The sequence below is a fragment of the Polyodon spathula genome, chromosome 26 (assembly GCF_017654505.1).
Source record: "Polyodon spathula isolate WHYD16114869_AA chromosome 26, ASM1765450v1, whole genome shotgun sequence".
In the NCBI taxonomy this organism is placed as follows: Eukaryota; Metazoa; Chordata; class Actinopteri; order Acipenseriformes; family Polyodontidae; genus Polyodon; species Polyodon spathula.
In genome coordinates this window covers 18,706,005-18,730,686 of record NC_054559.1, presented here as the reverse complement: position 1 = coordinate 18,730,686, position 24,682 = coordinate 18,706,005, and the positions used below count along the sequence as shown (strand labels likewise).

Here is a 24,682-nt window from a genome sequence, read left to right as displayed (position 1 = left end):
GGGTGGCCAAAGCTGTCCCTTCAAACCTTGTCTAAACTGTTTAATTGAATTAAACCTCCACCCAGACACTGAAGTAGTTCATGCTCTCATTTAACCTGGTAAACCTGGGGTGGAATGGCTCTCCAGGACTGGGATTGGCCCCCCCGTGCTAGGGTTTATGCACTGTAAACATACTGGTATTGGAGTGGTAGCACTGGGTTTTTTTTTCCAGGCCTGTTAAAAAAAAAGGCTACAAGGCAGGCATTTTTTTCATAAAAATGTATTAGATTAAAAGCTAAGAAAGGTGAAATAGTCTCATACAGGGTCAGTGAGAAAGATGTGAGGTAATACACACACTCACAACAGGTCCCTAGAATTGAACATTTCCCTCACACTGATAAAAACATACAAAAAAATAAAAAAGAGAAATTATTCCTGGGTTCAACAATATACTGATATAGGGAGCTTTGGTTCAGAGTTGGTCCGTCTTGCTTGAACGATGCGCTATCTTTGAGAAAACACAATAGTAGCAATTACTATGTACATTTCTGTATACTCCGCCTGTCTGAGACACTGGTGCTTCAAGGTAAAAACATTGTTAATGCAGGTCCCTGTAATCTACAGATTGGAAACACAAGATCTACTGGGGGGGACCTGTAAACATCAGTGAGGGGGGGATTTGAGTGAGAGAGAGAGAGAGACAGAGAGAGAGAGAGAGAGAGAGAGAGAGAGAGAGAGAGAGAGATGTGTTTTTTACACTGCAGGTAAAGGCATAGCATAAGTTCACTTGCTTATGCATTCTTTCTTTTCTGGAAATTTGAGATTTCAGCCTGAAACGTGGAATGAAACTGAAAATCCATGGAATGTCGCTTGCTTGTTTTTCTTCCCGTTTCTGGTTGGTTTTGCGGCCGTTTCATTTTATTTCGGGGTTTATAAGCTGTTGAGTTCTTGCAGAGTTTGATCCAGAACTTGATGCATTCCCAAGTTCTCCTCTTTGGCACTTGACAGTTTTTCTGTTAGAAAAAAAAAAGGGAGCGTGGTTAACTTTCATTCATTAGCAGAACCAAAGTTGCTGGCGATTCTGACAAAGATTACACAAATTCTCAGGTTGGATGCTAGTGTATTTGGAATCACAGGAGAGTAAGATGATTGAAAAGATAAAGCCTGTGCAGAAATGTATGGATTGGAATATGTTAAACAAATAACCAGTTTAATGGAGTTAAAAGGCTCAATTCTGTTGATAATTAGTATAACAGAAACTGACTGTGGTCTTGTATGTCCCAAGCCCATATGGTAAAAATACCAGACATGGAAGTGACATAGACAGAGAAGCCCAGAATGCCTCCAGGATCATTGGTGAGTCAGTTGGAGGGCTCTGTCCGGTGATTCAGGTGCCTTCCTCTAGTAACACTAGGGGCATGTACTGAATCTAGATAATAACGTTCAATGCAGAATGTAATGTGGGTACTTGGAACTAATATGTTAAACATCGTTCATTTGCAACATGGTCTGAATCTGTAATGGCAGTGTGTCGCACAACACTGCTCGTTAGGCAGCCAGAAGCTTCGTTCTCAAATAAGAATAATGCTTTGATTAGGAGTCGCTGTCCGTGTCTTTTGTGTCACCACCGCACTGTGCAAGCAAAGCAAGAAGAAAGAAAAAGAAAAAAAAGAGAACATTTCTAGAACAGGAAGAACTTTATTAGACTTCAGTTTTTACAGAGAGATCGAAGAGTGAACGTTTTAGACAAAGTGGAGATCAGAAAGGCTGCCGCTGCCGCGGGGGCAAGGCTGAAAGGTCGTTCACAGGGAGGTCATGTCGTTGAGGGCGAGGTCCAGCTCCTCGCTGATCGCCTTGTATTTCAGTTTCTGAGTGTACAGTTCGTCTAGAGGTCAAAGTGCAGAGGGTAGAGGAAGGGTGGAGCAGGTCCGTAGAACAAGGAATAGCATGGAAACAGAGAATCACATGGAGCAGACAGGACAGCATATAAAAAGAGAAAGGAAAAAACAGGGTTAGAAACACTAGAGAACTGAACACCACCAAAAATATAGCTGAATAAGACTCTCTTCAATCTCTAGTAGGGACGAAACCCTTTAAAAAGGTAGAAAGAGACAGCTGTATCCCAAATTTTCATTGTCATGATACTTGAGTCGCTCTCAGATGTATTATAAGAAACTATTTGAACCAGCGCTCAGTTTCTTGTGTCCCTGAAAGGGTTAACCCCCTAAAAGCACAATGCCACTTAAGCCACAGAGACTGCTTTTATTACATATGGCTAGCTGTGGCAGCGCATGCTATAGGAAATAAGTTAAAAATGGGTGATTTAGATTTCCATTCAGTCCTTGGACAAATTAAGAGCAGATTCTCCTGGGCTTTGCAGCTTGAGCCAATCAAAAGCATTTGGGCTTGCAGCCAACAGCAAGTCTGCATTATATCTAATAGTTCGTTCAGCATGCATCACCTGAAATGCATTCTCAAAGTCTAATCAATTAATACAGAATGTTTAACAAATGTTTGATATATCATCCAGCTGCCTGGAGGCAAAGACCACAAGCTGCTCCCCTGACCACCAGGAGAAACAGCCGCAGCGATAAAACCCTTTCCTGGCAGCTTCGAAAAGCAGCCACAGGTGGAGCTTAATTCTACCTGCTCTAACAATAAAGCTACAAGCTTGCCTTATTATGTGGCGAATACCATTTAAAATTAACTGGTGGTTTTCTACTACATCTTGGGAAGGAGTTAGTTTTACTATAGAGAGATCCAATTAGTTTCATCTGCCATGCCTGCAGGGGGCGATAGGGCAGTGCAGTTACATAAAGTTTCTAAAATCACAACATTTTCATGGATCTTCAAGAACGGGTGCCAAATGCTAGAGAGCAGGACAAGACTTGCTTGCCTCCCGGTGTATCTCTTAAGAAGAAGCTTCTCGGGGGGGAAAAAAAAAGCTGCAGTATGAACACTGACTAAAGCAATCTGCCTCTCAAAAACACCATGTTAACAAATACAGGCAATTCAAATGCTAATCTGTTCATCTGAGGCTTTTTAAAGTCCTGCTCTCCTCAGTCACCAGTGCTAGGGTGACACCTGCTGGTATAGGTGGGAAAATGACAACCACGTCATTATTATTTTTGAACAGGAGCACCATATTGGATCTGAAATTGCAGGGATGGAAATAACTCCTACTGCATAGCGGTTTCACCCATTCCACGTTTTACTATGAGCGTGATTATCCACAGCGTACAGGTAACAAGCGCATGTGCATCAAAGTGGTAGTGAAACCAGGAATGGATCAAACTGCTTTGCAGCAGGAGTCTGACTTCAATCCCTGAATTGCTTTAGAAACGGACACTGAGCGCCACCTACTGTCAGAGCTAGGTGTTGATCAGCATCACCACAGCAGAGAGCACATAGCATAGCCCACCCAACAGCCAAACTCAGACACTGCACAAGAGAGAATTATGGGTTTCCTACCTTCCAGATCATCGATGGTCTTTTCCAATTTGGCGACGGTCCTTTCAGCAAACTCAGCCCGGGTTTCAGCCTGTAGGGAGAGTAGGAGTTAGTGTGGCACAGCATGTGTAGAGCCACTTCACAGAGAAGCCTTACAGAACGCGGCACAGCGTCGCTTGAAGGGAGACCTCACCTCTTTCAGCTTGTCGCTGAGAACCTTGATTTCCTCTTCATATTTGTCCTCCTTTTCAGAGTACTGCAAAGAGGTAAAAAAAAAAAAAAGCATGATTTTAACATAGCACTTCAAGTTTATATTGCATCGATCTTGTAGACCATTGCAATGTTCGGAACTGGAAAAGAGAAATAAGAGTTTGCTGAAAACGGACCAATTGTCCCACCCCACTAAAGCAGTTCCCATTCCACACTGAACAATTGCTGTAGGACTGAAGCACTGCCCTCCATTGTTAGCAGTGAGAATATTCTCCTTCGTGCTGCTTGTAAGCGACACCCAGGATTCTCACCTTCTCAGACTGGGCTTCCAGAGACTTCAGGTTATTGGTGACGTTTTTCAATTCTTCTTCCAATTCACTGCACTTCCTGTGACAAACAGGAGACAGGAAGAGTTACAAAGACTTAGACGGAATGCTGGGAAAGGCCATGTGCTGTGCAGCCCTCGTGTTAGCTGAAAATATCAGCCTTGGAAAATCTAAACTTGAGATTGTGAGTGCGTCCACAGGCTGGTTTCACAGATAAAACCTGCCCAGGATGGGAACCATCAAGATTTGTAGTCTAAATCTGAACTAGCACAGAGCTAGCACTGAACTACTTCAACAGAGAAGCTTATTTTACTTGCAGAAGCGAGCTGGGAGAGAACTGTGCATTTCTGTTGCCTCTCATCAGGAGCTTCATGCAGCCATCAGATATTCACAATCTACACCGGATCAGCACAGCTGGCAGAGACTCAAAGTGTAAGCTGTGCAGTGGAGCGCCCCATGCTGTGCTGAGACATGCAGGTATGCTCTACTGTTTCAATTCAAAATGGGTGTCTGGACCTGTCAGGTCATTCATACTGAGCACGAGAGGTTAGAACTGAGAAAGTGGGGCAAATGCAGTGTGGGCTTGCAGTGTCCCAAGAGCCCACACTGCGAGTTTGATCAAACAAAACCAGGAACGGGAAAGCCAAGTGTACAGCTATGGCTAAAAGTTTTGCATCACCCTATAGAATCAACTCATTTTGCTTCATCAAGCCGCTTTAATTTGACGACTTATTTCAGTATTATAACATATATATATATATATATATATATATATATATATATATATATATATATATATATATATATATATATGTAACATATTGAATTACGTACCGCTTTCTAGTTTTCCCTTATACATAACGAAAAACTGTCAAACTGAAAAATGTGACATTTTGAAATCTAGCATGATATACTACTGTTATTATGGCTTCCGGTAGACTTTTAGATCTTTGTGTAAACTACGATCACAAAATTGTGTTCATATTTTATTTTTTATTATTTATTAAAATGTTTCATCCTAAAATTCTAGGTGAAGCAAAACTTTTGTTCGGAGCTACTTGCTTGAGATCCACGCTGAAAAGTAGCTCTACTCTGCGCAAACACTGGCAGAACTTTTTTAGAAATCGTCATCCCAGTATCCACGCGCACATCAGCTGCAACCTGTCGCTGCAAATTGTGCAGGTCAGTTTAATTCTCATCCAGGTAAATCAGACAGCTTTGCCGGGTCTGTTAGAGAACTCTGGGCTCCAAGTCACCCAAGCCTTGAATCCATTAATGAAGATCAGAAGAAACGAAATGAGCTTACAGTTCCGAGATCTCTGCTCTCTCCTCGGCTCGCTCCAGCTCACCCTCCAGAATAACCAGTTTCCGTGCAACCTGGAAGAACACACAAGGGTTTTCGTAAAGATTTAAGACACTATGAATGACTCTCCGCAACAGCACGTGGAACTAATCTACAGAATCCACACATTGGGTAGATGATATCATTTAAAAAAAAAAAAGTTTAAAATTGGTGAGGGGATAGGACGAGAAATTATTAAAGCTAAACAAAGCTGCCGGTAAAGAATTTGCAACAAGGAAAAAGTTTTAACATCGTAAAGCTCTGTGTTAAATTAAAACGACGATGAACTTTTGGAAACAATAAATGCAGTGCTCCCTCTGTTTAAAAAATCCTCCCACTGGGATGAACCGAACGATGGAATTGTGAAAGCGGTGGGGAGCTGTAGAGGTGCCTGTATTGGAAGGGCTCAGCTGACCTCCTCGTATTTGCGGTCAGCCTCCTCAGCGATGTGCTTGGCTTCCTTCAGCTGCATCTCCTGCATCTCCATCTTCTCCTCGTCCTTCATGGCTCTGTTCTCAATCACCTTCATCCCTCTGGGGACGGGGAGAAAGAAGAAGACGACGCTGGGTGTCAGAGGTGTGTGTTTTCACTATGCCTGCACTACGTCATTGCAGATATAACTTGCTGCATCCTAGTTCCTATTGTATTTTAGTAGTATCGCTTGCTGTAAACGACACAATTTCAATATTAAACTTGCACTGTAACCCTTTACTGTCCTGCAACACCTGTAAGGCCAAAGAAACAAGGTAAGACTAGTAGACCATAATGTCCGAGTCTCAGGTTTCTGGTTTGGTAACTTTACTAGATGAGATTATCCTTTTGTTTCAGCTTTGAGACTAACTCATGGGGAGACTAACTGTTCAGAGCCACTGGGTCTGGTTTTCGTTCCACTTTCCCTCCATTTTACTGAACTAAACCAACAACATTTCTCCCAGGCCACTAATGATTTAAAGATAACCAGAAAACGTGCAGGACTGTGGCTCTCCAGGAACAGGGCTGGCCACCCCTGCTCTAGCTCCTAATGTTCTGAGGTCACCGTGGACCCCCCAGTACTGACCGCTCACTCTCGTCCGCTGACTTCTCAGCCTCCTCCAGTTTCTGCAGGGCAGTGGCCAGGCGCTCCTGGGCTCGGTCCAGCTCCTCCTCCACCAGCTGGATACGACGGTTCAGTCCAGCTACATCTCCCTCAGCCTGCAGAGACACGGGAGACCAGGGCTCAGAGCAAAGTCAAAGCGCACACACAAACACACCGTCACAATCACACACGGGACAGCGTCATTCGATCAGCCTATACCCTGCCCGCACAAGCCGAAGACTTTTTGTATTGGAGCATTTTACAGCACTTAGCCATGTATGAAAGGGATTGAAATAAGACTCCCATTTTACAGCGGTCTGATCCCTTCCTGGTTTTACTAGGAGTTTAATAAGACACACCTCAGCTTGTTAGATACACACTAGCTCTAATCAAGATTGTATTATAACCTGGAATGGGTGATTTCTATCCCTGTATGATATACAAATCATAAAGACATCTGTGAGGGCATTTGATAGAAACTGGTATTCTACTGAAAGCAGATTATGGGTTGCAAGTCATCCAAAGGAAATCACAATAACCAATATAACAATGCTGTGCTTTGTTTATGGCTACTTCAAAACACGTATACTGGCAGTGTAGATGAGGTAACATGGATCAAGCAAGGTCTTTATCAGCACTCAGGACAGTAAGAGAGATTTTTAACACCTGTGCATCAAAACTGCTTAAGCAGGAAGGGCTGCATTTTTGGCACATCTGTCAATCTGGTCTTAAATTCCAACATGGAGCGTAAAGAGAGGAAAGAGCCACTCTGCAAATTCAACACCAATACGTGAGGATCTGGCACACAAACTCTACCGAGCAGAGTGCAGGGAACCTGCAATTAGGAGATTTGTACAGCATGCTTTATCCATTCCCTCATCCACTACAACATGTCATTAGGACCAGGCCCATTCCGTGCCTCAATTTCTGTTCCCGTCTGAATGCACAGCATGGCATTTTTTTTCTTGTTGGCATCAACCAACAACCAAACCCAAGCCAGCATCTTAATCGCGGTGCAAAAGAAGTGGGCAGGATTCCCCAGAGCAGGGCATCACACATGGCACACTACTGCTTAGAGCTGGGGAAGTTAAACTGAATCTTTGAGGCTGCAAGTGTTCCATTTTAGAGGAGAGTGCAATGGTACACCTTGGTAAAAGGTGTGGGTGTGTGTTTACACTGCCCTGCACATATTTAAAAGCACAATGTTATGCAATAACAGTTAGGATTGGCTGTATTTATATTCTTGACCGTTCCAGCCAGGCATCGGCATTTGCAAGAATGATTGCAGGGAAAGTCTTTGAAGTATTTCATCTGTGATTGTGACCAATTCTATCACCTTATAGGAGCCGTGTTGGTTTAAGTAGCTCAGTGACAAACTGATCAGGCAATGAGACTAACAACTCAATGCATTTACTCAGTTTCAGCATTTTTAGAAGGCAACTACAGTGCAAAACGCTAGTTTAATCTTCCCAGTTTCTGGACAAGGATAGGGGTGGAAATCAAGGAGGCAGAGCTGCTGCAAAAGTCACCATATTGACTTCATCCTTCACAGTGATGACAGCTGCAGCATCAGTGCAAATCACTTCCAGCGCATCAAAATGAACCCTGTGAAGCCAGCTGCACTCCCAAGGGGGCAGTAATACAAAGCAACACCCAGTTAAAGCAGTTTCCTCAGTTCAGTTCTTGATAGATCTGGATGTTTCCTACTTAACCCACATCACAGATATCAGTAGGGGAGCCTGACTGTATCTACAGCCTTTGTTCTTGGACATTAGCACAGAGATTAGAGAGAGACTGGTTATCTGCCCTGTCTGTACAGAGAGCAGGCTTGAGACCGTAGTGCTGTGTCTGTCTGCACCTTATCTATGCAAAGGGAACTGAAGCCCGCCCCAAAAGAAAATAAACTAGCAAGGCTGTTAAAACATTACAGGAAGTTAAGAATTCTTAGGGTATCAGTGAGTCTCTTTAGAAAAACTGACCAGGCTTGAAAGGCTCTGTTTGGTTTTTTTGTTTTTTTTAATGGTTTAGTTTGACTCATATGTGGCTCCCCTTAAACCAGGCAAAAAGAATGTTTAAAAAAAAAAAAAGTAGTGACAGGATAACAGCCCACGCTCACAACCAACATCCTCCTTCCTGCCTCCCTCCTAGATAGGGGCGTTCAGGATGAGAACTCTTTCCATTTCTCTCTCTCGCTCCACCTCTTCCACAAAGCGCTCTCCAGAACACAAAGCCACACTCCTTATATGGCCAGAGAATGTTTGCTGTAAAAATCACATGAAGATGGAAGAGCAAATTGCACAAAAATCTAAAATGAAACCATCTGTTGGGCTTTGAACTGGGAACCTGGAGAGGAAAGGCAAGGCACACAAACCGTGCACATAACTCGCCCGTGAAGGAATGGCGAGCCAATTAGCCATTTGCCGCGTTTTATTCCTGAAAATTTTGTTTCGCAAACAAAACCGTGCGTGTGAAGTCAAGTGTTTAGTAGACCTGTCCCCTCAACTCATCCTTCTGGTCCAAGTAAAGCCAAACTACAAACCTGAAAACCACAGCAAAACAGGAACAGAATAGTGCACTGTGAATGGCTATTTCCTTTAAAGACACCGCAACGAAGCTGAACCTGGACACACATTATTCATCCAAAATTAACTGTTAATTTTCAGGGTCTGCACGTAACCTAGTTTGCCCAGACCAACAATTCTGATTATATTATTGAGAAATAATCTAACGCATGTCAAGAAGGATCTAAGCGAGGGTGGGGATTAGACTAAGAAAATACAATGACTTGATTTTTTTAAATCCCATGGAGCCTTAGGTTTTTCTTGCAGGGAATTTAAAAAGTGCAGCAAAACTTAATGGTACAGTTAAGGGTTAGCCAGGGTTTTGATGTGTAATTTATAAAAGACACTGTTCACTGACGGGATACCAGGTTCTAACTGAAGTGATGAATCGAGACATGAATCTTACTGGCTCACTAGCTGTGTGCTTGTCCAGTTCTGTGAGCAGATTTCCCATGTTAAATCGACTGGGCACAAAGACCACCGAGGTTTGTTTGGTCAGTGTTGATGAGATACAGCAGGACAGGGAGAGGCTGGACTGAAGCCAGAAAGTGTTGTGTGGAGGAGGGAATGCCGTTTTAAATATTACTGGATGGCGATTGAGTTTTTTTTTTTTTTAAATATATTTGCATAACTTTCTTTGCATTCCATTACAGGAAATCAAACTGACAAAGCTCCATTACAGAGAAGATAGGATGGGAGTCCCAGGTTTTCACCGACTGGGCTGCACACATTTAAGGCTAAATGCAAAGTTTCAGAAATTTTAAATACTCTATTGCGTGCACTGCCGTGCCCTCTTAGCATTGAACCTACGATCAGTGCGACAGTAAATTAGTTTGACGACTTTAAAACCACTTCCAAATCAGAAAAGGCGAGAGGAAGAGTACACCTGAGGGAATCGCATTACAGCTGCCTAATTTGTGTGAAGAGGCCAGTAAGGTACTGGATTCCCACTTCATCACAGAAACTTTCTGAATTGCAATACAATCGTTTGCAGGGATGGAAATAAGACCCTGTGGCTAATCAAGCATGTATTAAAACCTGAAATGGGTGAAACTAATGCAATAGGAGTCTTCTGTCCATCACGGAGTTTGAAACTTATATTTTTTGGACCCTCTTATCCAGTTTTCATTATAATCTTGTGAACTGGCCAGTGTCTACTCACTCAATGCCCACTTTGGGATTCCTCACAACCTTCTGACCAGCAACTAGCCTCCTGGGGAGAAACTAGAAGTAGCTGCAGGCACCCTCCCCCCTAGGTCAGCTCACAGGCAAGGATCTCTCAGCTCTGTAGCAGTCCCAACCAGACACAAACCTCCCCGTCGTCCTATACCATTTCACAAGGGATGGAATCCAGTCGTAACCACCCCCCGCCCTCCATCCATCCTCCCACCAACCCCCGATCCAGCCTGACTAAAACCTGGAATCCAGACACATTCCCTCCCATAGTGCACCACACAAAATGAATGAAGCCGGCCTTTTAAAATCCCTTGGTTATTTTCATTTTCCAAAATGGTAATTCCGCAGGTATTTAAAACAAATGGCGTGCTAAAAAAAAAAAAAAATCAAGGGGTGTGGCAGAGCAAAGCTCTGCCCTTTAAATTGGCAGAGATGGGGTTAACTTCCCCTACCTGCCTGGGTTTATTATGTTCAGGTGGCTGGGGTTGATTAGTTGATTAGGTTGATTAACGATCAATCAGCGCCCAGCCACCTGATATAAAAGGAGGCCTCTGCTTCTCATTTGGGGAGAGAGAGCTGAGGAAGCAGGTTGGTTTTTTTTTTTTTGGTTGTTTAGAAAGTTTGAATCCAGTGAAGGCATTGCCCAGCCTGGAAACTTATTTTTGTAAGTTTTGCTTTTTATCTTTTTTGTGTTTAAATTGCTTTGTTTTGGCCCTTGTGCCCTTTCATTTTGTGTTTATTTATAATAAAATAGTTCTTTTTTTGAACTGCAGTCTGTCTCTGGGCCTCTATCCACTCGCCAGCCTGCCACAAGGGGTCTTACAGTAGTAAGCTTGAGCCTGGTTTATGTTCAGTGTCTGAGCTGTACACAGATGCTGCAGACTGATCAGAGAGTGGGGCTTGACTCAATACGGGTCTAAGGGTTCTGAAACCATGTGTTTCTACTCCCAAGTTGTCTACTTTCCTTTAAAATCTGGGGACACTTTTGATCTGGTTTCAAATGCTCATCTAGGGGATTCTCTGAAACTCTGAAGTCCAGTTCAAAGAAGAAGTCTAACACACTAACTTTGAATTGAGCATAAAGGCACCACATGGGCGATTACTACTTCAAGATCACGTAACACAGATGACCAATCTCGTGTGTGCCGCCCGCCCCCCAGGTATCGCAATGGAATGGGCAAAAAGAAAACATGCTTATTCTCATTCTGTTAGGATAAATCTTACATGGTTGGTTTTTTTTTTTTTTGGTGGGAATCTATAATGAATTTATGAGTCACACACTTCAAATCATCCCTTCTAATTTGAAAGGGGTTTTGCACAGTGGAACAGCTCAAACTGCTACGCAAAGGGAGTCTTATATGAGCAGAATGGAGTCCTGTCTTAAGCCTCATTAACAATATTAATTCCTGCCTGCTGTGCATCAATGACTCTTGCTGGTGCAGCTCAAATTACACGAGTGCCCTGAATGACTCCAGCACTAGAATGCACCACTGCCCTCTTCCCAGCTTGACTTCCTGAATGCTGATTGAAGATTCTGCAGGACAGGGCTGTCTAGGAGATGCTCTTAGGAGACTAACAGCCAGGATATTGCACAGGCTCGGTTGAGTATATTTGCCTCAGGGCTGTAATCTCTTAGTACTTTTAAGATGTCTGTAGGTGCCTTACTCACATACCTGTCACCTGGGTTTAAGAAACAAAACCGACATCCTGCTTCCCTGTGACTCAGAGATAACGCATAGCATAAACTCTGCATCATGCATTGGATTACACGGACAGGACTTTCACACTCACGCCAGTAGCTTTAAAGCGGTGTTCTGTTAAAAGCAGCGTATACTCCATATACAGACTTACGGGTTTCTACCACTCCCCAGACAACACAATCCTATGGTCTTACACATACTGTGAAAAGCAAGGGCTGATTAAGGTCATTAACTAAACTTTAAAAGGCACAGCTTTTGGAAATGGATTACGAATGCGGGGTTAAGACCTGCAGTTTAGAAGTCCTGTTTTGTCAACTCTAAAACTCAATCAATAAACACAAATAACAATAATAATATAGCTAGATGCTATATAACGCGTTAGTGAATCGTTTTCTAACTCAGTGCTGCGTTTCTAATGGACGAGGCGTATACACTGCTGGCGTTAGGACGCTTCAGAAATGACCGTAATTCATTTGCCGATCTCGACTGCAAAGCCAACGCCTTCTATTGTACCCTGCCACTACAGCGAGTTGATTCAATGAATTTACCTGGCTTTTTTTTTTAAATATATATATATATATATTTTTTTAAAAGAGACTCACTATTGGAATAACAAAGAGAAACCATGACAGAAAAAAAAACACGGTTTCATTTTGATTTTATAAAGGAAGTGTTAAGGAAAAAAAAAAAAAAGTGTTAAGAAAAGATTGTAAAAAATAGAAGTCCTCACTTTTTCCCTGAGTTCCCGTTCGCTGTCGACTTCTCTCTGAAGCTCCTGGGCTCGTTCTTCTGCATCGTCCGCTTGTTGCTGCAGAGTCTGGATCTTTCTTTTCACAGCTTCCAATGAGTTCAAACCTGCCATTTTTCCTCAAAGTTTTTTTTTTTTTTTTTTTTTTAAAAAAAACACCAACTTTTGACAAATTTAGCTCACATTTTGGGTGTAAAAAGTATACCAAAATAAAATAAAAATATATATTTATATAAAAAAAAAAAGCTAAAACACAAAACAACGTTTGACTATTAAAAAGTTTTAATTTCCCGTCTAATTTACTTTTTTTTCCCCCCCCCCAAGTGCACTAAAACGTACAAAATATATATAATTTTCCCCTACTGATGAAGACAAACAAAAACGGTCCAGTTCACCTAATAAAGCGTAGGGCTCACTAATTTCTCTATCTATATTAGTTGCTGGAATGTTAGTTCTCGATGGAGGAATTCTCCTTACACCGCTCAAAAGTGCACTGATGTGGAAGGAAAGTTAACAATCGCTCCTCCAATCCCAGGGAGAAGTTTCCTTTTGATGAGGTCAGGGTTAAAGAATGGGCGGGGCTTGGAGAGGTGATGTCTTTCCTCAGGGTGTATGCAAATGTCCCGCAGTTTAGACATATTTGGGAAAAAAAAAACAGGAATCCAAACGTGGTCTGTCACAATAAGTGGTAATACGTAATAGCGTGTGGGTAACTCGTTATATTACTGCCACGAATGTGTCTTGTATGAATGGCGTGCTATAGGAAAAAAAAACTTATTGTCTCCTTAAATAATGTAATATAAAAGACTTGTCAGTTGTTAAACGATTTACCTATACTATATATATATATATATATATATATATATATAATATATATATATATATTGCACAACTTGCTATGTTCTTCTATATATATATATATAGATATAGCGATATATATATATATATATATATATATATATATATAGAGAGATAGATAGAGAGAGAAGAGAGATAGAGAGAGAGAGATAGATAGATAGATAGATAATTGAAAAAGTTACATTAAGAATTGCAAAATACAGTTGTTTAATCGTCTAATAGACCAGCAGTTAGGGGGTTAAGTCGAATGGGCCTGCTGTATGCTACGTGTAACAGAGCACACCCCTAGTTTCTGAATTTTGTTAATATTTTTATTACTTTTTTGTTGTTATTATTTTCTGGAGCACCGTGTTGTCTCGCAGACACGTTACACATCGTCGATCCGGAGGGGTGTCAAGCCAGGTATATATGCTCCATATACCGTACCAGTCGAGAATGATACACAACTCAAGTTAACATGTACAGTAAAACAAAAAACAAACAACAACAACAACAAAACACTTGTTTTTTTTAGTTGTTTGTTTACTAAAGCAGTTATTGCAACTGGTACTCAAATACAATTATTTCTCCAACAAACCCGCCAACTATTTCGTCAAATGATTCACATTTGACCAGAAAAATGATTATATAAAATATAACTACGTTTTAGGACCCACTCAACAAACTTGTGGACTATTTTAGAAACTGCTATTTAAAGCAAGAGAAGAAAGCCGTTAAGAACTTGCGCTCCAAGGCAAGGCGCAGGTTCCGTCCAACCCCCCCCCCCCCCCCCCACCCCCAGGAGGGGGGCAGGAGGGTCAGGGGGGGAGGAACCCGTCAGACCTTGTGGCATGTCACAGACAACTGCGTCTGGGTAGAGAAGCTGCACAACAGCCAAGAGTCTGTGTGGTTTTGATAATGTGGCAAGCTGAAAGGATAACGTGAGCAAACCCCCCAGATTAAACAGAGTACAGTAACTACAAATACAGTAACTTAATTTCAATTTGTTTACAGAGCGATGTGTATTTTTTGTACTTTTTCTTCCAGGCGGAGGAATCTGGAGCAGAAGGATGTGGGGCAGCTTTTAACGCCTTTGCAGCACGCATCCTAAGCATGCTTGACCCAAAGCATGCTTGAAATATCTAATATAAACTCCACGACAGGCTGGAGAGGAGTAAAACTGTCACTGTAGCTGATGAAAAGGTTTGATTTTTTTTTTTCGTTTTTTTATTTTAAGGTTCCCGGCCAGTACATATTTAAACATCTGGCTCTTCAATTCTCATTAATAACTTCTTGCAAATCATTTTAAAGCAACTGAGTGAAAACACATGTACAATTGGCAATAAGCATTTTTTTCTTCGCAAACTGCTTTCCTGAAACGACTACAGCACTTAAATGTCTGGTTTTTAATGCAGCTTATTTACTGATCTGCTACTGCAATCAAATACAAATAAGTATATATACCATTGTGATACTACTGGTATAGAGAGAGAGAGAGAGAGAGAGAGAGAGAGAGAGAGAGAGAGAGAGAGAGACCTTTATGTAAAGTGAATCACATTTTAATACAGTTTTCTGTCCTCTCTGGGCACCAGCTAAGATTTCAACATCAGCGGAAAAGGCACTGGAGGAGGGGCTGGTTGTTTGCATAAGCCACATAGCTGGAATACCAGAGCTGCCGCGAATCCTTAGCACTTCCTACATATACTGTAGGCTTATCAACACCCAGACCCGAGAACTCCCGGAGAAATGGGCAAAGTCTTGTCTTGTAAGATGCCTGGAAGGGTCAGTAAAGTTTTGACTAATAAATGCCACAATAAAGATACAAGCATCCTAAATAAGCAGAGAGAGAGAGAGAGAGAGAGAGAGAGAGAGAGAGCAGCTTTGAATTGCTACCAGAGTTTGGAACACAACTCTCTCTTAAGATGAGGGAATGCAAAACCACTTTTTCACGAGCTGAGCAGTGGCTAATTTGTACCTCTTCGGCTAGTTAAAAATGTCATAAAGTGTTTTGCTCGCAAATGCGTTTTCTTAAAATTCTCAACACATAAAGATGACACTGGCTATGAAAGAAGGACTGTGACAAATAAGCTCACTTTCTTTGAAAAACGTGTTGAACGATACAAGCAGATTCTTACACTCCTTGGCATTCATTTCAATAGACAACAAAAAAAATGTAGCCCACTTCACTATAGTGAAAACTGGCCTTTGTTTTTTTTAAATACCATTGCTTCTGATTATTATTTCTACTTACAGTAATAACAGGAATACTTAATAAACGCACTCATGCCTGTCTGTATCTGTACGCCCACTTAACTTCGCCTATTCAAAAACATAGAAAAACAATAGCAACGGTTTGATTCTCTCTGGATTTTTTTCAATGAATAGAATTGAATTAATAGAGAATAAAAACAAACCAAGCTAACAGCTGATTTTGAATGTGCGGTTCATAAGAACGATATTATTTTCACTGCTTGCACCCCTGCGCCTCTTTCTTTACGTCACACCTGGTTTAGTCTGGGCAATCTGTGGGGTCTGTTTATAGCTGCACAGACCAGTACAGGGTATTGAGATCAAATCCTTGCAAGTGCTTCTTAATTCTCACCCACTGGATAAGTTACAGAGTAACTGATTTATCTTTCAGGTAAAAAAAAAAAAAAAAAAAAAAAAAACCTTTTCAAGAACAAAAGCAGTCGTAGTTTGTTTAAGTTTTCATTGTGAGGACCGACTAAGCAGAAAGGAGTCAGGAATCCATGCGTCTGTCTGGTCCTCTCCGCCCAGGCAATTTTGTGACCCTGTGTATAGTCCACGAAGGCAGGTCCTGTTGGCTCTCCCTGCCTTCCAAAGGTCAGGAATCATGTGCTGCCTTTGGGGAAACAGGGCAGTCCCATCACTTCTAGTGTTTACAATTGCTACTAGTTACGAAGTACAGCACTACCTAGGTTTGGCCAGACAGAAGTCTACATTAACTACACTGGAGGCTTTACTTCCCTGTGAATGGAAGTCATAAGTGTGTAGCCTAGCTATGTTCTCTTAACTATCCAGGTGATTAATATAAGTTATTTGAATGCTTGCAGTCTGTATGTGTGTGGACTTGTTTCTCTATCTTTGTGATGAAATAATTGCAAGTCCTTTGTCACAAAATTTGTTAACCACAAACTGAATGAGGAAGTCGTGGTCTTGTACATTATACTGTTATCCAGCAGACCGGGAGACCTAGTTTGAGGCAACTTTGCTAGATCAAACCCCAAGTCTCCCCTGGGGTGCTGTGCCATACCCTGAAACCTAGTTTCCTGAAACCAAGTTCCAAGCCACAAAATGGGCTGGTGTGTTGGCTGGGCTGGTGCTCCCTGTATTCTCGACCTACTCACATCCGCGGCTTTCTTCTCGGACAGTTCCAGTTTCTCCTGAGCGTCCTTCAGCGACTCTGAGTATTTGTCCAGCTCGTCTTCCGCGCTTTTGAGCTTCTTCTGCAGGCTGACGAGCTCATCCTCCAGCTGGGCAGAGAGGGAGAGAGAAGAGGAAGGAGGAGGGGGGGGGGGGGGGGGGGGTCAGTATTTGGACACAACCGACTCAGACATTGACTGATCGCATCTTTCTTGTTGTCTTTTGTGCTGTTTCCACTCCTTTCCGTATCCTTGTGAAATTACGATTATCATTCTGAATCAATATTTTCCCTGTCTACTTCTCTGTCTGGTTTCTGGCAGTTTATCTGTCTGGTTTATAGGAGGTTATCAGGTCAGTGTGACAGCCTCCCTGTGAACAACCAGTACAAAGCAGGGAGAGGTCAATCTCTTACTCTCGTGGGCTGCAGCTGAGCACTTCTTTTACACAGTAACAGAAAACAAGTTGCGTGATTATTAGGAATGGAGTGGGAATGGTTCCTATGCTAGGGTGGTGGATACAGAACATGCCCAAAGCCCTTTTCAATAACAGCGTGCAACAAGGGCCACTTCATGACAGCGAAGACCCGTCCAAGGAAATATGAGTAAAGACCTGCTATTTCCCTGTCGACCCAATGAACTCCATAAGCTATTGAGTTTCACTCTTATTCATTGTACAAAATCCAATCCCAAACCTGAGTCCTAACCCTAACTCACATCAAAGGACATGTAAAGTGGCGCACCCTGTTTGAAGATGTGTCTCTTCAGATGTAACTGACCATCTCTCATTTAATCTCAACCCTGAGCCTACAGTACCATTGGAACAGCATTGCCGAGGACTAGGGGCACCGTCTGTACAGAGGCAGGTAGAGGACTAGGGGCTTCGTGTTTGAACGGAGGCAGGTAGAGTCCTGCAATGGTGTTCTTTGATAGTCAAACAACCTTTTAGTTATCTTTGCACCTCTGTGTTGTAATCTGCTAAGTACTGTCGTCACCGAAAAACCTTGAAGTTCTTACTATCCTGGTAACTGCTATTTATTACTATTTATTCAGTGTGGTTCTTTTATTTCAATCTCTGGATCCAAGCAGTGTTGTATTTGACCAGGAAGCTGATTCTAATCTGAAATATACAGCAACAGTAGATTTGAGATACGCAGTTTTGTCCTGACTTGCTGTTCTTTGACCTAGCTTGACCTAACCCCACAGCCACCCACATTGTCACCCTGCCTCTTTAATTGCCTGCACACAATAACGTATCACAATCCATTGCACTGAATTACAGCAAAGATAGTGAGGCTTTTATCAGCTGCCAAGGACCACAGCCACCAACATCTGGAGAGCCGGCCGTCACCATCAGCCTGGGGTAAAATACTGCAATGCAGGCCCAGATTAGACATTTCCTGCGTTCCAGAGGGGCATGGTTAGCCTGCTGCATGGGACATGCTATAGATATAGGGTAATTGGGAAATTTTGTGAGGTTTTTGCATACAGCTATGAATTGAATTTGGCTCTTTTGTTTCCTATTAGTTTAATGTTACAGTTGCCTTTTTGTGTAATAAAGGTGTGCCCTGGTATGCAGTTGACAATGCAGTTTCCATGGTTACACTGTGCATTCCTGAGAGAGATTCCAGCAATGACCGGCACTGGTGCATGCTGGTCAGAGGTGGTGATTGGCTGGTTTTCAGGCGGTCTTTCTAGTGCATGACACTAGGAGATGGCTGGGAGGCAGGTTCAACAGGTCCATTGAAATTCTCTTTACGATGAAGTTCTAAAGTCTGCCTTCTGTACTCAGAATCGAACCTATTGGCTGTAAACTGGCTCTATGTTTTTGTATAGTACACTGATAAAGGCACGGGCCAGCGAGTCTACTCCAGTGTGTTTTGTAGGTTGTATATACCTGCTGTCTTCAATTCCAGCTCTGCCTGCTTTACTACCCCTTTACTTTGCCTTTACCATGGGCATACCTCTTTCAGGAGGGGCGACCCTGAATGAGGGCTTGATTGCTAACCCCACCAGTTAGCAGCAAATTTGAAACAGTCATTTAGCATTCTGAGAGAAAAGGTGTAAAGGTGACAGCTGCATATTAGAATATATTTGTAGAAAGCACTACCAAGGCAGCTAAACCCAATGCCCCTGAGAACACTGTATGCTTAAGTATCCTTTATCAGTCGGGTCCAGTAACATTAATTCTCTGAAGGGTCCTTGGATAATCCTCATGCATTTTCAGTGTCTCTATAATAAACATTGCTTTAGTCCCGTAATGTGTTGCTGTTTATATCTGTGATGGAAGTGTGATGGAGTCCTCTGTCATCCGCTGGGACCCCAACTTTCCCGGGCTGCTCTCCCATCATCTTTCGACAGCAGGCAGCTGGTGTCTTTATCTACTTTGCTGCATGTATGCATTCTCTGTATTTTTATCTTGGTTTTTTAATTAGGCAAACCAAGACAACTTATATACCTTATGAAAGTTTCCGACTGTATAAAACATTGTGACTGGTGGTTGATTACATAGGAATATTCTCTATATTCTTAAGCTAACCCCTTTTGGCAAAGTGTAATAACGCACCATGAAAGAATGGTAAAGCATAGATAAGCATGGTAAAGTCCGGAGAGGTGTGGTAAAGCATATACAAAAAACCATGGCAAACCGTGTTAAAATGTATAGCATTGCAAACACTGGAACACTGCTAAATGAAAAGCTCAAATTTAGCTTGAAGAATTTTTTTTTTTTAGGGGAAATATTGCTTTTGGATTTGTATTGGAAAATGCAATTTATGATTTTTTTTTTTTTTAAGTTCATCTGGCAAGGCTCCCCATCATGAAGCCAACTCACCTTGATCTCACAGCTGCCAGTTAAAGCTCTAATTATGTGCTACGTGTGGCATGCTTTGCATAACTGGTAATGTTATTAGTCTTACATTTTCATGACTCTGCTGCATCTCCTTATATGGCTTTGATTTTTTCCCCCAGATTATTACTCATAAGCAAAGGACTGTCATAGCCCATTAACGCAACACCCTCTGCATCAGTCTTCTAACAAAAGGGAGTTTAATCGATCATTTTCCACTGTAGTGTATCACCTACAGCTAAGATTAAAAGTTTTGCATTAACCTCTAGAATTAACTCATTTTGCTTCATCAAGTCGAATGAAACCTGCTGAATAATGTTACGTTAACATATTGAATTACACACCGCTTTGTAGTTTTCCACGTACTTAACGAAAAACTGACAACAATTTTAAAACGGTATTTCAAAATCTAACATGAAACACTGTACTACTACTTATGGCTTCCATTAGACTTTTATTGCGATATCATTTTTGTAGTTTATTTGATTACATGATGTTACATCGGAGTGCAGAGAGTGATGCTGGCTCCCCACCTGCCCCTGGAGTCACACTCACCTGTTTGCTCTTGTCCTCCGCTGCCTTCTTGTCGGACTCTGCCTGTTCTGCCCTGTCGATGGCATTCTCCTTGTCCACCTTCAGCATCTGCATCTTCTTCTTGATGGCTTCCATGGTGGCTGGAGGTTAGGAGTTTTCAAACAACAAAATAAAATTAACTTATACTTCTAGACTTCCAAGACGGAGAGAAGAGAGAGAGAGAGAGAGAGAGAGAGAGAGAGAGAGAGAGAGAGATAGAATCACCCAAAGAGAGGCAGAGAGCACCACTCAGGAGAGAGAGAGGGGGCACACACAGCCTACGAGAGAGTGAGTATGGAGTCCGGGGGCTGCAGCGGATAGCTTTCAACTCCCACAAAAACCTGACTGGTGGTTTTGGAGACTGCCCTGGTCTCTTGTGCTCCCCCCTCTCCAGATCCTTCACTCAACGCCTTTCTAAGGAATGACTTGGACTGGATTCTCTGCAGCACTCAGCCAATCTCCTTATTTGGAGCTCTGTGTTTTCTTAAAGGAAAAATAAAAGGTCTTGTTTCCATTAATAACCCTCTGACAGAAGATGAAGTGTTGACATACAAACACAAGTTCTGAGACACAGCACCATAGGAATTGTGTCAGTGGCTGCAGATGGAGTTTTTTTTTTTTTTTTAAACTAAGATATCTCTTAATGATTAAATACTAAGGGTTACATGCAAGCACAGTTATCTTGCCATCTCAGCATGTGTATTTTCTGTTGAAATTAACATAAAGCTGGCTTTGGATTTCCACTGTTCGACATCCAACAGATCAAGAAGCACGAACTGATAACCAATATCCTATCACTGCCTGTGTAATACCCAATTTCCAGGCATAGGTGTCAACATGCTGATAAAAGCATAATTCAGCTCTAAACGTTAGTGTTGGAAAACATATTGAAACTCAACTGATTGTCAGAGATGATTAGAGTACATTTATAGGTATCATATTGGTTCTGATTTGGAAAACATTATGGGGCAGAAGGAGGTGGGGGGCTGTCATAAAGTAAGTGGATTAAAAAGCCTGGACTGAGGCTCCTGGGAAACTATTTGTGTCTGTGTGTTTGTAACAAACAGTCACAATTATATTTGTAACTTACAACAACAACAACAACAAAAAAAAGTGCGTTGTCTTTCTGGATCTTTGGAACCCTGTATCTAAAACTGGATTTTTCTAGAAAATAACAAGACCCCAAACTAGAGAGTATAGAGCAGGCCTGCAGAGTTTTTGTGTGCCCCGGGCAATGGGCCCCCAGCGGGATCGTCACCTTCACCCCCAAATCAAAAATGTGTTTCTATCAAAAAGGCTTTCATAATCATACATCCAGTAGTGAATTGACAGCAGTCAAATTTACAAAAATACTTTCCGTCTCGATTTTCTTGAGGCAGATTTGTAAAAGTAAATTGCTTCAGCTTCTTTCCACTCAACTGAGTGAAGAGCGACGGCATTCCTGTGACATCTGCGAGCGGAGATAACCCTTGGTAATCTTCCACTTGCTGAAACTTCGTTCTGCTGAGGCGACTCACACAGGAGGAGTCAACAGCGACTGCAGCGCAGCGCTGGGGTTTGAGAAAACAGGGAAATAATAAACCGCAGGGTCTCCAGAGGGAACAAATGATCAGGCAGCATTCGCGCCAGCGTCTTCAAATTCCTCAACCATTCCCACTCCAGACAGATCTTCGGCTGCATGCACTGAGGAATCCTTGCCCCCCAATTCCGCAATGTCAGAAGCACTTTTTTAAAAACATTTTTATGTCAAACAGGAATCCATAGTTGGAGCTAAACATTTGCAGGAAATCAACTCTTGTTATAATTTCAGCCAGGACTGTTTCTAGATGGTACTAGATGATAAAGTGGCTATGATGTAAATTGCAGTGTTGTCATCGTGTCATGAAGGGGATAAGGACACCTATGTTAAGACCTGTGGGTAAAAATGTTGTAATGTATATGTTTTAATGGACAAGCTAAACAATAGTTGTATGTTTCTACCTGAGATAGTGACTACTGCTTTTCTCTTATATGTCTGATTAATAATAAAAATACCAACAATTCACATTTCTATAGAGCCTTTCTTTACAAGGACCCCAAAGTGATTCACACACACACACACACGCACACACAAACAAGAACCACAGCCCATGAAATTAAAAACAGTCTAATACAAAACTGAATAAAACAGACATTTTAAAAAAGAGATGGTTTTAACTGGAAAATTGGAAAAACTAAGATTAAAAAAAAACCCAGTTTGTATAAACGGAACAATTAAAAAAAAAAAAAAAAGTGTAAAACAAAAATGTAATACAATTGGAGTTTTAAAAAAAATCAATAACTAAGATACAAAGGCCAGTTTCTCCATGCATTGCTGTTTTTCCCTTTGGGTTGTTTAGGTTCTCTGCTATGCATAATAGCTTCCCAAGGGCAATGCTTGCATGACTGCACAATAAGAAAACATTAAGTTATATCTAAAGGTCAGCTTCCCTGACAGCATGGTATTCCCGTACACTGAACTGCGCTGAAGGTAGCAGCTCAAACGCAAGGCCATCACATGTTCTGCCTTAGGAATAGAATAGAATTCGATCTACTGTAGTAGCTCATGCCCGTTCTGAACTCAAAGATATCGTGTAGAGCTGGGCTAAGGCTGGTTTGGAAGGACAGGGTCTTAATGTCACACTGGAGTGGGAAATACGAGCAGGTTATGAGTAAATAGTGTTACAACACATGCACACGCATGCACGCATGCACGCACACACCCTGCCTTCCATCGCCTCCTCAAGACCCATGTGTAGATCTCTTGATCCGCCCCTCCTACTCTGCACTGGACTTGCCTGACCTCAGCACCATGTTCCCGACCCTCTCTTAATGCACTATCCTTGCACTACTAACATGTCATTGTAGATATAACTTGTTGGGATCCTAATTTGTTGCTTCATAGTTTTATATTGTATTTTATTAGTATAATTTGGACCTGTATTTAAATATTAAGCTTGTAACTCTGTACTGCCCTGAAACCCCTATAAGTCGCCTTTGATTAAAGGCATCTGCAAAATAAATAAATCATAATATTCAGTAGCAGGGTCAAAAATAATGGTTATATAATGGTTAATATATGGGTTAAAACTGAGCCTGCATAAGTATTACTGACATCTGATTTTCATTCCCTGACTTTGAAACTCAAGCGCATGGAATTCACAAATGTTACATCGAATCTTTCGCTTGTAAAATTTGCAACAACAGGATTGGAAACATCTGCTGACTTGAGTGTCAGCTAGTACTGCGTCCGAAGCGAGTTTCTCTCCAGAAAAGCAGAAAGGGATATTGAATGACTTTTCACATTGCTCACACATTGGAATGATAACTGTACTGTTGCTGGATCATTTTGTATTTCTTCTGTTTCCAAAGGCGAAGCACAAAAATATTTTAAAACTGGTTCATCTTCTTTCAAATCTTCTATCAACAGCAGCTTTTTTAAATCTTTCTATAAGACGGCCTCACAACTATGTGAGTTATAATGAATACAGTAGTGAACCCACTGTGCTAATCCAATCGAAATCAAATATCTTACAAATGTCATTTTGCTGTGGTTCTGAGTTGCTGCAGCATTAAAGGTGAACCACACTATAAAGTATTTTAAAGTATACAGTAAAGTACGTTTGGTTTCTCCTGGAGTTGAGTTTTGTTTATATGTTTTGGGCAGCCATTTCCTGTTCAACAGGCTCTATATAAACAAACTCTGGCAAAGCCGGAGTGTTTTTTGCTTTGATTTTTCTAACAAAGAAAGTGTGCAGACTGATGACTCGTTGACTCACCCAGTCCTAGCCAGCGGCTGACCCCCTCGCCACACCACAGATACACCTTGACAACGGTTGGACCCTGCAGGCCTCACACCTTTTGTATGAGCAAAAGATAACAGGGCGTTACAATCGAGGAAATGAAGTGGTGGAGCGATGAATGGTCCTACCCTGGAGGACTGGGTGACCTGGAACTGAACCCAAAGAGCACTCTTTCTGGTTTATAAAGCAACATTCTGTGTGTGTTGGTAATTTGAAGATGGTGCATGGGATTCCCAGAGTGATTATTACAGTGCTTGTACAGTACAGCCCCAGGGAATGCAATCCCTGTTGCTTATTCTCTGGCAGTTGCACTGTACTTTTCAGTACATTTATCAGTTCACTTATCAGTTCGCCAACGTGAGGGAGAAGTGAAACTGGAACACAAGTGGTCTCAGAGCCTGGTGCCATTCTGTACTGTAAAAGTCATTAAAGACAGTCGACGCAGAAGCTAACACAAAGCAGTGAAGGGGGAAGGCAGGGAGGCAGGCAGGATGAGAGGGAGGGAGGCAGGCAGCCTGAGAGGGAGGGAGGCTGGGAAGGAGGGCAGGGAGGGTCCCGGCTCTTACAGGCTGGAAACAGGATCCCTCCCACAGGAAACATCAGCTCGGTTCTGTAAGTCCTTGTATGGTAAAAACTCCCCAAAAGCGAGCAGTCGC

The 24,682-nt window shown here is 42.0% G+C and overlaps 1 protein-coding gene across 4 annotated transcripts; it reads right to left on the bottom strand.

Moving 5' to 3' along the window:
* Positions 1-571: 571 nt before the first annotated feature.
* LOC121300559 (tropomyosin alpha-4 chain) lies at positions 572-20,540 on the bottom strand. 4 transcript variants are annotated; one of them, XM_041229129.1, is made up of 9 exons: positions 20,188-20,528; positions 16,773-16,898; positions 6,365-6,498; positions 5,723-5,840; positions 5,272-5,342; positions 3,951-4,026; positions 3,623-3,685; positions 3,451-3,520; positions 572-992 (listed from the first exon to the last, which is right to left on the bottom strand). In XM_041229129.1, exons 1-9 carry the CDS (start codon positions 20,299-20,301, stop codon positions 910-912), a joined length of 855 nt encoding a protein of 284 aa, XP_041085063.1. In that variant the 5' UTR covers positions 20,302-20,528; the 3' UTR covers positions 572-909. The 4 variants fall into 4 exon arrangements, with proteins under 4 accessions (XP_041085063.1, XP_041085065.1, XP_041085064.1 ...); XM_041229130.1 differs by lacking the exon at positions 572-992 and adding an exon at positions 1,662-1,864 and having other exon boundaries at positions 20,188-20,540; XM_041229131.1 differs by lacking the exons at positions 16,773-16,898; positions 20,188-20,528 and adding an exon at positions 12,550-12,738.
* Between the last annotated feature and the right edge of the window lie 4,142 nt (positions 20,541-24,682).